Genomic DNA, 14,861 nt, shown 5'->3' with positions numbered 1-14,861 from the left:
ATGCACAAGTAGTGATCATACTTAGTGCAAAATGAAGGCTAGCAAAAGATTGGGAAGCGACCAACTAAGAAACGAATAATCTCATAAGCAAGCATTAAGAATAAATAACACCGAATAATGCACCACAAGTAGGATATAATTTCATTGCATGACTATTGACTTTCATACTTGCATAGGGAATCACAAACCTTAACACCAATATTCTTACTAAAGCATAATTACTCATCAAGATGACTCACATATCACATCATCATATCTCAAAACTATTACTAAGAATCAAGTTTATTTTGTCCAATGATCTTCATGAAAGTTTTTATTATATCCTTCTTGGATATCTATCACTTTGGGACTAATTTTCAAGTATTGCTTTTGACAAGCTCCAACAAATATAAGTGAAGATCATGAGCATAATAATTTTTTCTTTCTCTCAAATTAATTTAAGTGGAGCAAGAGATAATTTCTTGAAAATTTTACTAACTCTCAAATAATCTAAGTGAAGCAAGAGAGCATTTCTTCAAAAAATACTAAAGCACACCGTGCTAAAAAAGATATAAGTGAAGCACTAGAGCAAGTCCATTGCTCATAAAAAATTTAAGTGAAGCATAGAGAGCAATTCTAACCAGTCATGACATAATTTTGCCTCTCTCAAATAGGTGTGTCCAGCAAGAATTGATAACTTAAAACACAAAACAAAACAAGCAAAGACTCATATCATACAAGACGCTCCAAGCAAAACACATATCATGTGACGAATAAAAATATAGTTTCGAGTAAAGTACCGATGATCGTTGGAAGAAAGCGGGGATGCCACTCGAGGGGCATCCCCAAGCTTAGTTGGTTGCTCATTTTTTGGATAAAAGCTTGGGATGTCGGGGCAACCCCAAGCTTAGGCTCTTCCATCCTTCCTTCATCCATCGTAAGATAACCCAAAACTTGAAAACTTCAATCACACAAAACTCAACAAAATCTTCGTGAGATTCGTTAGTGTAAGAAAATAATAAATCACTACTATAAGTACTGTATAAAACCAATTCATATTTTGTTTTTGTATTATATCTACTGTATTCCAACTTTTCTATGGCAAAAACTCATCAAAGAAAACCATAGAGCCATCAAAATAAGCACACAACACAAAGAAAACAGAATCTGTCAAAACAGAACAGTCTGTAGAAATCTAACTATTTCGAATACTTCATTAACTCCAAAAATTCTGAAAAATTAGGAAGACCTGAGAAATTTGTATATTGATCTACTGCAAGTGGAATGCGTATTTTATCGCTCTCTTATAAAAAAATGAAAATTAATTTTGTGAGCGTAAAAGTTTCTGTTTTTCAGCAAGATCAAACAACTATCACCAAAGAAGATCCTAAAGGCTTTACTTGGCACAAAAACTAATTAAAACATAAAAAACACAATTATAACAGTAGAATAATTGTGTTAACACACAAAAACAGGAAGCAAAAGGCAAAAAATAAATTTATTCATTGGGTTGCCTCCCAACAAGCGCTATAGTTTTATGCCCTTAGCTAGGCATAAAGCAAGGATCTAAGTTTTGTCATCTTTGGTTCGAGATCCATAAGATGCCCTCATGATTGATTCATAAGGTGGCTTAATTCAATTCTAGGAAAGTGTTCCATACCCTTGCTCAAAGGAAATTGGAACTTAATATTGCCTTCTTTCATATCAATCACGACACGGATAGTGTGTAAAAACGGTCTACCATGAATAATTGGACAAGACAGATTGCAATCAATATAAAGAACAATAAAATCTATGGGCACATAATTCCTATTGGCAAGAATAAGAACATCATTAATTCTTCCCATAGGCTTTTTAATAGTAGAATCCGCCAAGTGCAAATTCAAAGAACACTCTTCAAGATTAGTAAGACCAAGCACATCACATAAAGATTTCGGAACTATAGAAACACTAGCACCCAAGTCACACAAAGCAAAACACTCATAATTTTTAATCTTGACTTTGATAGTAGGTTCCCATTCATCATGCAATTTTCTAGGAATTGAAACTTCTAATTCCAATTTTTCTTCAAGAGATTTCATCATAGCATCAACAATATGTTTAGTAAAAGCTTTATTTTGTTCATAAGCATGGGGTGAATTTATCATGGATTGCAACAAAGAAATACAATCAATCAAAGAGCACCTATCACAATTAAAGTCTTTGTAATCCAAAAGAGTGGGTACATCACTAGCTAAAGTTTTGACCTCTCCAAACCCACTTTCATCAATTTTCTCAACAAGATTTTCACCCTCCGAAATATTCACTACAAAAAAAAGACACATCCGTGACATTTTGGGCCAAACGAATTTTTTTTTGTCATACATATGACACTTCTATGATGATAATTGTGAAAAAACACGGTATCATCATAGATGTGGTGGGCTCCTACTTCTATGACAAAAAATCATGACAGAAAATGGGCTTTTCGTCCTGGGCGGGCCGGAGACGCAGTTGCATGACATTCTTTGGGCCATCCTTGACGGAAAAAACGGTGGTAGAAGCGAGGGGGAGGAAAATTTCGGGGAGTTCCCGGTTACGGTGGGAGGTCGGGGGCCGAGCGATGCGCGTTTCTCTCGTACACGTACGCGCGTGTGTGAGAGGCGTTGGCTCTAACTGAACCCGAGCGAGGCGTTGGGCTCTAACCGAACTCGAGTGATTGCACTGCAGGCTACGCGTTACTGAATCCGAGCGATCGATCGATGGTTGTTAACTGAACCCGATCGAGCGATTCCTTGGCTACTGCTGCTAACTGAAGCCGATCGATGCTGCCTCTGGATGAACAGTGAGCGTTGCGGGGGGGGGGTTGGATGAACAGTTCCTGGTGGGGGTGGATGAACAGGACTCCGTGGTGTTGCCTCTGGATAAACAGGACCCCGATCGATCGAGCCGGTTGGGGCTGGATGAACAGGACCCCGTGGAGGGCTGGATGAATAGGACCACCCCGTGGAGGGCAGGATGAACAGTAGATGGTGGAGGGGTGCCCGTGGAGGGGTGGTTGAACAGGACCCCGTGGTGTGGAGGGCTGGATGAATAGTAGACGGTGGAGGGGTGGTTGAACAGTAGCCGGTGGAGTAGCGCGCGGTGGAGGCTGGATGAACAGGAGCCCATGGAGGCTGGAGGAGGTCGACGGTGGATGAACAGTAGCTTGTGGAGGCTGGAGGGGGTCGACGGTGGAGATGAATAGTATCCCGTGGAGTCTCGTTTTGCGGTACACCACACCCCTCCCGATGAACAGGACCCCCGTTTCGACCGTAGCGCTCCAACACAAGTCTGTTTCCTCCGTTTTGCGGTACGCCACACCCCTCCCGATCAACAGGACCCCCATTTCGACCGTAGGAGGTCCGTTTCCTCCGTTTTGCGATACGCCACACCCCTCCCGATCAACATGGCCCCCGTTTCGACCGTAGGAGGTCCGTTTCCTCTGTTGTGCGGTACGCCAGGCCTCGTTTCCATCGCCTCTTCCATCCAAGCCCTCCTGATGAACACGACCACGCATTCTGTTCCGACCCATGAACACGATGACGACGTTGTTTCTCTGTTCCGACCCAGCCATGTACACGAGCCCTCGCCGTACGTATGCGCGAGTAGGCGTTCGAGACCCCGCCCGTATGTACACATACGTGGCCGTATTTTCTTTCTTGCACCCTGGCCGCCTCTACTATGACACGTGCGCGCCTCTACATCCACCAGTATATATGTACGTACATGTTCGCGACCAGAATGACAACGCTACGTACGCTTCAACCAGGTGGGTCCCGACTGTCAGGCACTTCCTTGCGTGCGAAGGTGTAGCTGGTGGGTCCCAGCAGTCAGGGGGGGAATGTTTTTTTCGTGAAATACGGTGGCCTGTCTGGTGGGTCCCTGCTGTCAGGTGGAGGAATCATTATTTTCTGTGTAATAAGGAGGCACTTCCTTGCTGCCGCCATGGACCCAGCTGTCAGCCTCTCCATGTATAGTCCACGTCCGATGGAAGTCGTTCCTTGACCACGTTGACCACGCTGCACCGAGAGCACCAGGGCGGTGGACGACGGCGAGGCCTAGGAAGGGGACGACGCAGAGCCAGTGAAGACGCGGCAGTTGATGCCCACGCGGAGAGGAGTATGAGGGTTCACTCGTTCGGCTGCGGTGTGAGGCTGCCGTCGCCGTAGGGCCTGGCCAGCGGTGGGAATAGTAGGGGGCGGTGAGGCCTCCGCGGCAGCACAGCCGGCCACGGGAGGCAGGAGCAGGCAGCACAACCGGTGCTGCTTTGGGCGGCTGGAGCAAGAAGACCAGAGGTTGAAGAAGCACTACGGCCGTTGGATGGACATCGTACGGTCACTGGAGCTAGAATCATGCATATTGACTAAGTTGACAAAGCCCTCCGTCCCCATCAACTTAGTAGGCCCACAAGTCAGCCTCCCACCAAGGTGGGTCCCAGCTAGCAAGGGGTATTCATTTTTTTGTGCGTAATAAGGAGGCACTTCCGGTGGGTCCGAGCTGACAGCAGGGGGAACGTTTTTTCGCGAAATACGGTGGCCCGTCGGGTAGGTCCCAGCAGTCAGGGGCAAACATTTTTTTCGCGATATACTGGTGGGCGTCTGGTGGGTCCCTGCTGTCAGGTGGAGGAATAATTATTTTCCGCGTAATAAGGAGGCACTTCCTTGCAGCTGCCATGGACCCAGTTGTCAGCCTCTCCACGTACAGTATTCTTCCGATGGAATTCGGTCGTTGACCACATTGACCACACCGCGCCGACAACACCACGGCGGTGGACGACGGCGAGGCCTAGGAAGGGGACGACACGGAGCCGGGGAAGACGCGGCAGTGGATGCCCATGCGGAGAGGAGTACGAGGGTTCACTAGTTCGGCTGCGCTGCCGTCGCCGCAGAATAACAGGGGGTGTGAGTGAGTGGAGTGGAGGGATGGCCTGGCCAGCGGTGGGAGTAGTTTGGGGCAGTGAGGCCTCTGCGGCAGCACAGCCGGCCACGGGAGGCAGGAGCAGGCGGCACGACCGGCGCTGCTTTGGGCGGCTGGAGCAAGAAGACTAGAGGTTGAAGAAGCACTACGGCCGTTGGATGGACATCGTACGGTCAGTCGAGCTAGAATCGTGCATATTGACTAAGTTGACAAAGCCCTTCGTCCCCGTCAACTTAGTAGGCCCACCATACTGGGTCCCAGCTAGCAGGGGGGTATTCATTTTTTTGTGCGTAATAAGGAGGCACTTCCTTGCGTGCGAAGATATAGCTGGTGGGTCCGAGCTGTCAGCGGCGGTAACGTTTTTTCGTGAAATACAGAGGCCATTTCGGTGGGTCCCAAATGTCAAGTGGAGGAAATCAATATTTTGCGCGTAATAAGGAGGCATTGCCTTGCGTGCGGCCGTGGACCTAGCTGTCAGCCTCTCCACTTACAGTCCACTTTAGATGCATGTCGGTCGTTGACCACGCTGACCACGCCACACCGAGAGCACCAGGGCGGTGGCTGACGGCGAGGCCTAGGAAGGGAACGACACGGAGGCAGGGAAGACTCAGCCATTGTTTTTGTTTCCCATGTGGAGGGGAGTACGACTGTACGAGGGTTTACTGGTTCGTCTGCCGTCGCTGGAGAATAACAGCAGGTGTGGGTGAGTAGAGGGATGGCTAGGCTAGCGATGGGAGTACGGTGGGGCAGTGAGGCCTGCGCGGCAGCACAGCCGGCCGCGGGGAGGAGGGAGCAGGCAGTCCCGCCGGCGCTTGTTTGAGCGGCTGGAGCAGGAAGAACAGAGATTGAAGAAGCATGACGGCCGTTGGATGGACATCCAACAGTCACTGCTTGTGCGTCAACCTTTTTTAGGAAAGCCTCAAATCTGTGGAAAACAGCATACAACCCATCTGCCATTATTTCTAATAATTTTCAGCCCATTTGCTAATTCTTAAGGTTTTTTTGGAGCCCATATTCTTTTTGTTAGCATTACAGCCCAAATTATGGCCACGGTTAAAAAATTATATGAAATTTTGCATATTTCGGTGCGGTCCGAACTGTTTTTGATCCCGAAATTTCGACTCATATTCAAACTGATTTTAAAAATAAATGTATATCAATATAAAATCCAACAAATTCTCCATGCATAAAAATTAATGTAATTTAAAATCTTGAAATGAAAAAAAAGATATTTGAAACTAATTGCCGGTTTGATGTGTTTTAAAAATGTACATCCCATTTCTCATTACTGATGGGCCATTTTCTCGGCCATCCGAATGAAAGCTCTCCTCGTCTTGAAAGATTTGCAGCCCAACAGGCCTGACAAAGCGACTAGTTTGGCAAATCACAAAAAAAACTGGGGTGTAGCCATGGACCCAGCTGTCAGCCTCTCCACGTACAGTACTCTTCCGATGGAAGTCATTCCTTGACCACGTTGACCACGCCGCGCGGAGAGCACCACGGCGGTGGACGACGGCGAGGCCTAGGAAGGGGACGACGCGGCAGTGGAAGCCCGCGCGGAGAGGAGTACGAGGGTTCACTAGTTCGGCTGCGGTGTGAGGCTGCCGTCGCCGCAGGGCCTGGTTAGTGGTGGGAATAGTAGGGGGCGGTGAGGCCTCCGCGGCAGCACAGCCGGCCACGACCGGCGCTGCTTTGGGCGGCTAGAGCAAGAAGACCAGAGGTTGAAGAAGCACTACGGTCGTTGGATGGACATCGTTATTTTGCGCGTAATAAGGAGGCACTTCCTTGCGTGCGAAGATATAGCTGGTGGGTCCGACCTGTCAGTGGGGGGGCGTTTTTTTAGTCCATTTGGTGGGTTGGGTGAAACAATGATGTAGCATCTATGCAGCCCATTTAAATCCCATTTGCATTTTTCTCGAAATCCACAGACTTGCTGGGCTGGGTGAAAATATCATGTTGGGCTAGACGGAGAAATGTTATAAAAACATAAACACATGATTGCACGTCAGTAAAATCTTTGCAAGCTTATGTACGCAATCACTAGGAGTTAACTTGCCAAGTTATATGTAAACAATTATTATTATTATTTTGTAAAAACTTTCAACTTACGAAATAAAATATCATTTTAATTTGATGAGTTAATAGTACGTGGGGTATTATTAATTTTTAGGCTAGACGTGGGACAGTTGAGTTGGTTCTAGGGGAAAGTACTGGGAGAAAACTCAGTTTACATCGAAAAAGAAAGTAGGAGAAAATTCAGAGACCTGCTGGGTCCACCTGAGGAGGGGAATATGTTGGGAGGAAGGAGATTCAAAGCACGGCAGCTGAGTGAACTAGTTTTTTTACGGACAAGTGAACTAGTTTACATACATAAGCAAATAGCCACTAAAAAAGCAATCAGGTTAATGGGTTCTTAAAAGAAATATTTCAGACAAAACAGATAATTATGACACATAGGCTAATGCATGAAACACTCAGATGATAAAGGTGTTTATAAACAGATAAAGTACAACATCTAGACCTTCCTGGCACGCTTGATCATGACGATGCGGCTGTCCGTGTACTCGTCGGTTACGGGAAGCAGACACGCCCTCATGTCCAAGATCTGCATGTACATGTCGTAGCATGCGTATGCGTCCTTGGCCGCGTAGGTTATGTAGGCTAGATTCAGAGGTACCTCCCACGTGTTCAGGTCGTCTTCTTTCATGTTAGCGTATCAGGGGTCGATGATGGTCTCAGCGAGGTCAACCACGGAGTTCTTCTCCTGCCCGTTGCTGATGATCTTGTATTGTTTCTGGATGTCGACAAGCTTGTTGCACCAGATGGCCGAATCGTCGCGTTCTTCCTTCTCTCCACCGTAGCGAAGGTGCAGTCGGTGCTGCCGATGAAACGGGCGAATGCTCCAGAACCTGGTGCAGCCATAGGACTGAGGCGAGGCAGAGCTTCACCGAGTCCGTATCGTTGGTGTACATCACATTCAACTTGGTGCAGCCATAGGACTGAACGGCGAACTCAAAGGGGAACTCCTTGTTGAAGTCCATATCCAGCAGGCTCACCCCTCGGATCGCCATTGGAGTCTCTTCGAGTGAACGAGTGTGTAGGCGGCGGTAGCAGTTCATTTTTTAGCTCCTGGGGAACTGGATTCAACAGTAAGCTGAGTGTGTACAGGCGACAACAGTTACTACCCCTCCCTCGTCCGCTGCACGCCCGACAGAAGATGCACCCTTGGCCACACGTCGGTTCACGAGCGGGTCTGTATTGGTACTCTAATAACAGGAGTTAGTGGTCACTTTACTTAAATTTAATTAGCTCTAATAGAAATTTATACTTAAAACAAGCAATGCATTCGCTCGTTCTATCAGTGCCATAGGATCAACATGCACAACAATTAGAATTATTATTCTCAGGACGCACACGATCAGCACATTTGTCGCACTTTCACAAAGATAATACTACCAAGTTTGAACTGTTTGTTATGGTTGTTGTCCTCTGCATCATCATGCCGTGTTTCCCAGCTTGCAAGATTCAGAACCAACAAATAAGATCCAAATAATAAGTACAACAAAGATGCCTACACATCTCATTGATTCCCAGCTTGCAAGATTCAGAACCAACAAATAAGATCCAAATAATAAGTACAACAAAGATGCCTACACATCTCATTGATTCCCAGCTTGCAAGATTCAGAACCAACAAATAAGATCCAAATAATAAGTACAACAAAGATGCCTACACATCTCACTGATTCCCAGCTTGCAAGATTCAGAACCAACCCATTAGAGCCTTTTGATAAAGTGAATATCGGGATTAAATCCATCTTCGCTAGCCATGTCATACAATCAAAGAACTTGGCGAATGCTCTTGACCGTCACAACATCTGTAGTTGAGTATTCATGTTTCCATAGCACAAACCAGGAGAGCATGATTTCACTTTAATAGTGGCCTCCTTTACTCAACCTGCAGCTCCACTCGGATGAAGCTTGCCTGGACTTCCATGATTCAATTCATGCGCCTTTTTCTGCAGTTCACCTGGAATGAAGCAAAGATTGCATCATTCAGCTAGCAAGAAGTACTTGCTCTCGTGAGCTGGCAGGTTCTTCTTTAGTAGTTGCACTAAAATTGAGGAACATTAAGGTTGGTTGTCCGGCTCATGTAAGGTGCAACTATAATTTTGTTATCCTTTTGTGCAGTTCCACTAAAATAAAGTGCCATTGTGGTGACAGTGACGGCTCATCTTGCAAAGGCTAATAAAATGTTGCACGAGATTACCAGCAGAACTAGACGGAGATTTTGGAAACTCCAATCACCATTTTGTGCAGTTCCACCAAAATTGAGAGATGTTGCCCACGTGACATTTTAGTTGAACTGCACAAGACACTCATTCCAAAAAAAAGTGTTTTGTGCAGTTCACCAAAAGGTCACAATAGCAACAAGGTGAAATGGATATCCCTATCTGCACAAAAAGATAGAAAGTAAACAGTTGTTGGTCAATAAGAATATATGAAACATATACAAAATGAAAAGAAGCATCTTAATTATGTTCATGGCAATCACGCAAGGACAATAGAAATTTTAAAACGTCAGCAATGCTTCATGTTACCAGAAGCATTACGATCAACAATGAGATTCCTCAAATATGGGATTACTTTAATGGTGGCATTGCTTGTTTACCAGACACAGTAAATCAACAGCAGCTAAAGAGTTGGTTTAAGGGCATGGGACCGTGGGGACACCAGGACACTCAGCAGCGTAAAGGAGCAACTTACTTATCATACTGGGGAAAACAGCGGGAGTGCCATTTGTAACACAGTTTAATTGCATCTTATCACTGGATGCATTAGATTAACAATAACACTGGTTAGACATGTCCCTAAGGTAACAGTGTGATCGCTTCATTTTACATGCGCCCTTACATTAACAACAGCAAAAGGTTGGTATAAGGACATGCGACAGTGAATGCATCAGCACAATGTACCTACAAGGAGGCATAAAGTGGTGATGCCGAGTTTGTTCATGCTATGTGAGGGCAGCAAACCTAATCCTGGAGACCTTGTACTATGTGAGGGCATCAAATCTAATCCTGGAGACCTTTTACTATGTGAGGGCAGCAAATCTAATCCTGGAGACCTTTTACTATGTGAGGGAAGCAAATCTAATCCTGAGACCTTTTACTATGTGAGGGCAGCAAATCTAATCCTTGAGACCTTTTACTATGTGATGGCAGCAAATCTAATCCTGGAGACCTTTTACAATGTGATGGCAGCAAATCTAATCCTGGACATACTCTGTTGACTTGTCCACCAGCCGCCACTTCCTATCCTTTTTTCAACCAATAATAGATATGTTCCTTATCTAGTTTGTACTGCGTTTTCCCATTATTTCCCTTTTCAGCCAAGAGACCGGTTGGGTATCCGGTCTCTACTACTTTCACCATATTATTTCCTCTTTGAATCAAGTCCTAGATTCATGCTACAACTTTCCCCCCTTTCTTCGTTGTTTGAACAAAGCCCTAGATTCGAATGCATGAAGTAGCTTTACCTCTAATAATACTAAAAATTTAGGTGGCTTTGGAAGAGCTGATGGGAGTAGAAAAAGATGCACATGTAGACACGTGGGGAGCTGGGGCAGTAGAGCAAGGCCGCTTTCGAAGAACTTATACCTGAGGGTCACCGGGATGTCAACGGCGGCAGGTTGGATCTGCGGACAATACGGCAGGGAGGAAGAAGGGTCGGAGGACCTCCCGAGCCAGCGCTGTGTCGGAGAGAACGGCACGGGCAGAGGATCGGGCCCCTCCGGCAGCTGTGGGTTTCCTCCCTCGGCGGCGATGACCGCGTGAACGATGCACCTTTTAGTCCTCTACACACACCGGCCGAAGGGATCCGGCCGGATCTGTGACCAGTGGTGAGCAGAGAGAAAATGTCGCTGTCGCTTTCTTGTTTATATCTAGAGAGGATGAGAGAATGAAGAGAGCAACCCTAGTAAAACAAGCGCTCAGGCCCCTGCGTCCATATATAGTGGAGTGATTATCTTTTTTCTCTCCACAACAAGCGTTTCAATTTGTGTACGTGGCATTAAAGAAAAGAAACTCTCTATTTAAGGTGACTACTGTACGACTCCTACTTACTACTACTAGTAGTACTACAGTATTGTTCACTTGTGCTCCCCGCCCCTCCATTCATTGAACAACCCCACGGGTGAATAAACATACAGTACTTACTGTATTTATATAGAACGAACAAGCTCGAACTATTTTTGCATAGTTGAAAGTTGAGGGCGGGGCTTTTCCCGGGCAGTACGTGCGGCAGTTTTCGGGTAGGCGGTTTGACAGAGAGGCGAGGAGGGTGAGCGAGTGGGGCTGTGCGATTTCACGGCGCGTTACTGCTGGAAAGACTTGTGATATGACCACTCACTATAGTCATAAATTACTGGCGCTCCGACCGGGGTGATGCCCCCCTTCCGTTCCGCGCTCTAATCTGGTGCATGACACGTCGACCCGGATGCTGGCGGCCACATAGCATGGAGCCGACCCCAACGATTTTAAGCTTACAGGCACGGTACACGCTATCCTAGACTACTCTACACATGAAACTGACACACGAGCGTCCGGGCTGCGCTTGGCTCTTCGCCTCTTCGGGAAGTCGAACAATGATGGAGTACTACTGCACTGGAGGAGTACTACAATACGCTTCTGGCCATCTGACACCGATTGAACTGCTGCATGTCCACCGCGTGCGGGAGGGAGAGCGTGTAGCGAAAGCTTCTCCTAGTCTTGCCAGCCACCACGCTCATGGGCGAGGGAGGGACGCTCCTGCCTTTGCGTGTATGACAGGTGGGCCCGACAGGTGTGTGGCCAACCTATCATACAACCAAAGGCAGGTGCAGTTAAGTCGGCGAGGGAGAGGATAAACAAATTTCTCGTTGATGTATGAGTTGACGCGACACATCAAAGCACTGCACTCGATATATTTCAATAATTTGTGTTTACCGATGCATTAATTACAACGGATGCATGCATGCCGTGACTCTCCTTTTGATACTTGCATGTGTTGATTTAATGCACCTTGAAGTAGTATAAAATATGTGACGGTAAAGCTTTGTAATACCCCGGCCCAAGTCGAGAGATGGTTGTGCACGAGGAGGGCGAGATCATGCAGACCGAACAGGACCCGACGATGGAGCTCTCTAAGGTCTCGATGGACCTCACTGTGCTCCACTGCCCCTTGTGCCTCCACCCCTTGACGCCTCCAGTGTATGAGTTTCGAATACACCTCGTCCGTTCGGCTGATTGAGCAAGGTGCAGGTTTCTTGATTGATGTGTTGTTCGATTGATTTCTGCAGTGCAAGGGAGGGCACCTGGCCTGCGCGGACTGCCGCGTCGAGCGCCCCGGGAACCAGCGGCAGTGCCAGAAGTGCGAGCGCGGCAGTGGCTTCGACGTGCGGAACAAGGCGGTGGACTCCGTCCTTTCGTCGGTGAGGGTGGAGTGCCCGCACGAAGGCTGTGGGCTCTACGTCACTTACCACAAGCTCGCCGATCACCAGAGCGTGTGTCCGCTCGCGCCCTGCAAATGCCCCGTGCCCGTCTGCGGCTACAAAGGCCCGCCGCCGGCGCTCTACCACCACATCAGCACTGCGCATCCCATGCGCGTGCAAAGGATCCAGTACGGCAAGGTGCTCCAGCTGCAAGTGCCACTGTCGGAGCCACGACTCTTGCTGTTCGTGGAGGAGGACCGCCGCGCATTTTTCTTGGTCGGCGGCGTGCTCGACATCGGCGCGCCTATCGTCGTGTCAGTCGTCCGCATCAGAGCGGGAGCGTCCCCACTGCTGCACTACGTGGCCAAGCCGTGGGCGAACGGCCCGCCGAGGGAGCCCAAAGGCACGACCGACGCCGTCAAGGTGGAAATGGAGGTGACAAGCAGCAAGGATCCCGGCGACGTCGACGTGAAGGAGCTGACCTTCTTGACAGTTCCGCCCAAGCTGCTGGCCGGGGCTAAGCTTGTGTCCCTCCACATTCAGATTGACAAGCTCACGTCCTAAATGTTTCTATAGTGCCTTCTGTTTATCTTAGTAATATGCTAATATAGGGATTACCTTGGTCTACTTTAGCTTAAGAAATGGTGGGTTTTGGTGGCGATAAAAAATTATGTTTATCAATGCATTAATTGCAATGCATGCATGCATAAAGTACATGCATTGGTCAATTTTCTCTTAATACTTGCATGCAATGATTTAATGCACCTTGGAATCTGAACATGTGTTGGGGAACAACCAAATTGAGCCTTATAAAATGGAAAAACTAAAATTTTGAGATAAGCCCTATAAAACCGGAAAGGAGAGAGTAGAAAAAGAAGTACTCCATCTGGGAATAGTGCCACACTTCAAAACTTGAACCGTCAATAAATTTTGAGCTTGCGTCTCGTCACATTCCAAATTACTCCACGCTATATTGAATTGCAAACCTGTTCACACCGATCACAACCTAAACGGTTTCCCACTTAGGAGCGTATTAGAACTCAGTTATTGAAAGGATCGAGAAGAGGTGTCTAGAGGGGGGTGATTAGACACTAAGTGCCAAAAGCTGCAGTTTTTAATATTCTTAAGTTTAAGTGGAGTTTAAGCACAAGTTTAACAAACACAATACATATCAAGCAAGCATGCAATGAGTATATGAGCAGCGGAAAGTAAAGCATGCAACTTGCAAGAATGTAAAGAGAAGGGTTTGGAGTATTCAAATGCAATTGGAGACACGGATGTTTTTGTCGTGGTTCCGATAGGTAGTGCTATCATACATCCACGTTGATGGAGACTTCAACCCACGGAGGGTAATGGTTGCGCGAGTCCACGGAGGGCTCCACCCACGAAGGGTCCACGAAGAAGCAACCTTGTCTATTCCATCACGACCGTCGCCCATGAAGGACTTGCCTCACTAGCGGTAGATCTTCACGAAGTAGGCGATCTCCTTGCCCTTACAAACTCCTTGGTTCAACTCCACAATCTTGTTGGAGGCTCCCAAGTGACGCCTAGCCAATCTAGGAGACACCACTCTCCAAGAAGTAACAAATGGTGTGTTGATGATGAACTCCTTGCTCTTGTGCTTCAAATGATAGTCTCCCCAACACTCAACTCTCTCTCACAGGATTTGGATTTTGTGGAAAGAAGATTTGAGTGGAAAGCAACTTGGGGAAGGCTAGAGATCAAGATTCATATGGTTGGAATGGAATATCTTGACCTCAACACAAGTGTAGGTGGTTCTCTCTTAGAAAATGTGTATTGGAAGTGTAGGTATGTTCTGATGGCTCTCTCCACGAATGAAGAGTGGGTGGAGGGGTATATATAGCCTCCAAACAAAATCTAACCGTTACACACAATTTTCCAAACTCGGTGGGACCGAATGGTTAAACTCGGTCGGACCGATTCAGCAAACCTAGTGACCGTTAGGATTTTCGGTGCAACTGAGATGCAACTTGGTAGGAGCGATATGGTTAGGGTTAGGGCATAACGTAATCTCGGTGTGACCGATTACACAAACTCGGTGGGACCGTTTTTGGTAATAAGCTAACCAGAAAACTCGGTGAGACCGATTACACAAACTCGGTGGGACTGATTTTGGTAATAAGCTAACCAGAGGGTTTGCATTGTAATCTCGGTAGTACCGATTGCTCAAACTCGGTGAGACCGATTTTGGTAATGGACATACACATAGACATTACAATCCCATCTCGGTGAGACCGAGATCCCTATCGGTGAAACTGATTTGCTAGGGTTTGTGGCAGTGGCTATGACATCTGAAACTCGGTGGCACCGGATAGATAGAATCGGTGGGGCCGAGTTTGACTTTTGGTTTAGGTCATATGTGGATGTGGGAAGGTAGTTGAGGGTTTTGGAGCATATCACTAAGCACTTTGAGCAAGCAAGCCATTAAGCAACACCTCATCCCCTCTTGATAG

The 14,861-nt window shown here is 47.0% G+C and overlaps 1 protein-coding gene across 1 annotated transcript in view; it reads left to right on the top strand.

Annotated features, from left to right (window-relative positions):
• Window positions 1-12,951, top strand: part of LOC147986006 (putative E3 ubiquitin-protein ligase SINA-like 6) — a 28,653-nt gene extending 15,702 nt beyond the window's left edge. The window contains exons 2-3 of the mRNA XM_087541830.1: window positions 12,032-12,188; window positions 12,256-12,951. Of these exons, the coding sequence (XP_087397956.1) occupies window positions 12,032-12,188; window positions 12,256-12,951 (853 nt within the window). The remainder of the gene's footprint in view (window positions 1-12,031; window positions 12,189-12,255) is intronic.
• The last annotated feature ends 1,910 nt before the right edge of the window (window positions 12,952-14,861 follow it).

This window comes from Triticum urartu, chromosome 2A, assembly GCF_056163025.1.
Source record: "Triticum urartu cultivar PI428250 chromosome 2A, HENAU_Tu73, whole genome shotgun sequence".
In the NCBI taxonomy this organism is placed as follows: Eukaryota; Viridiplantae; Streptophyta; class Magnoliopsida; order Poales; family Poaceae; genus Triticum; species Triticum urartu.
The sequence above is the reverse complement of the archived record's forward strand: the minus strand, read 5'-3'. Positions and strand labels throughout refer to the sequence as shown.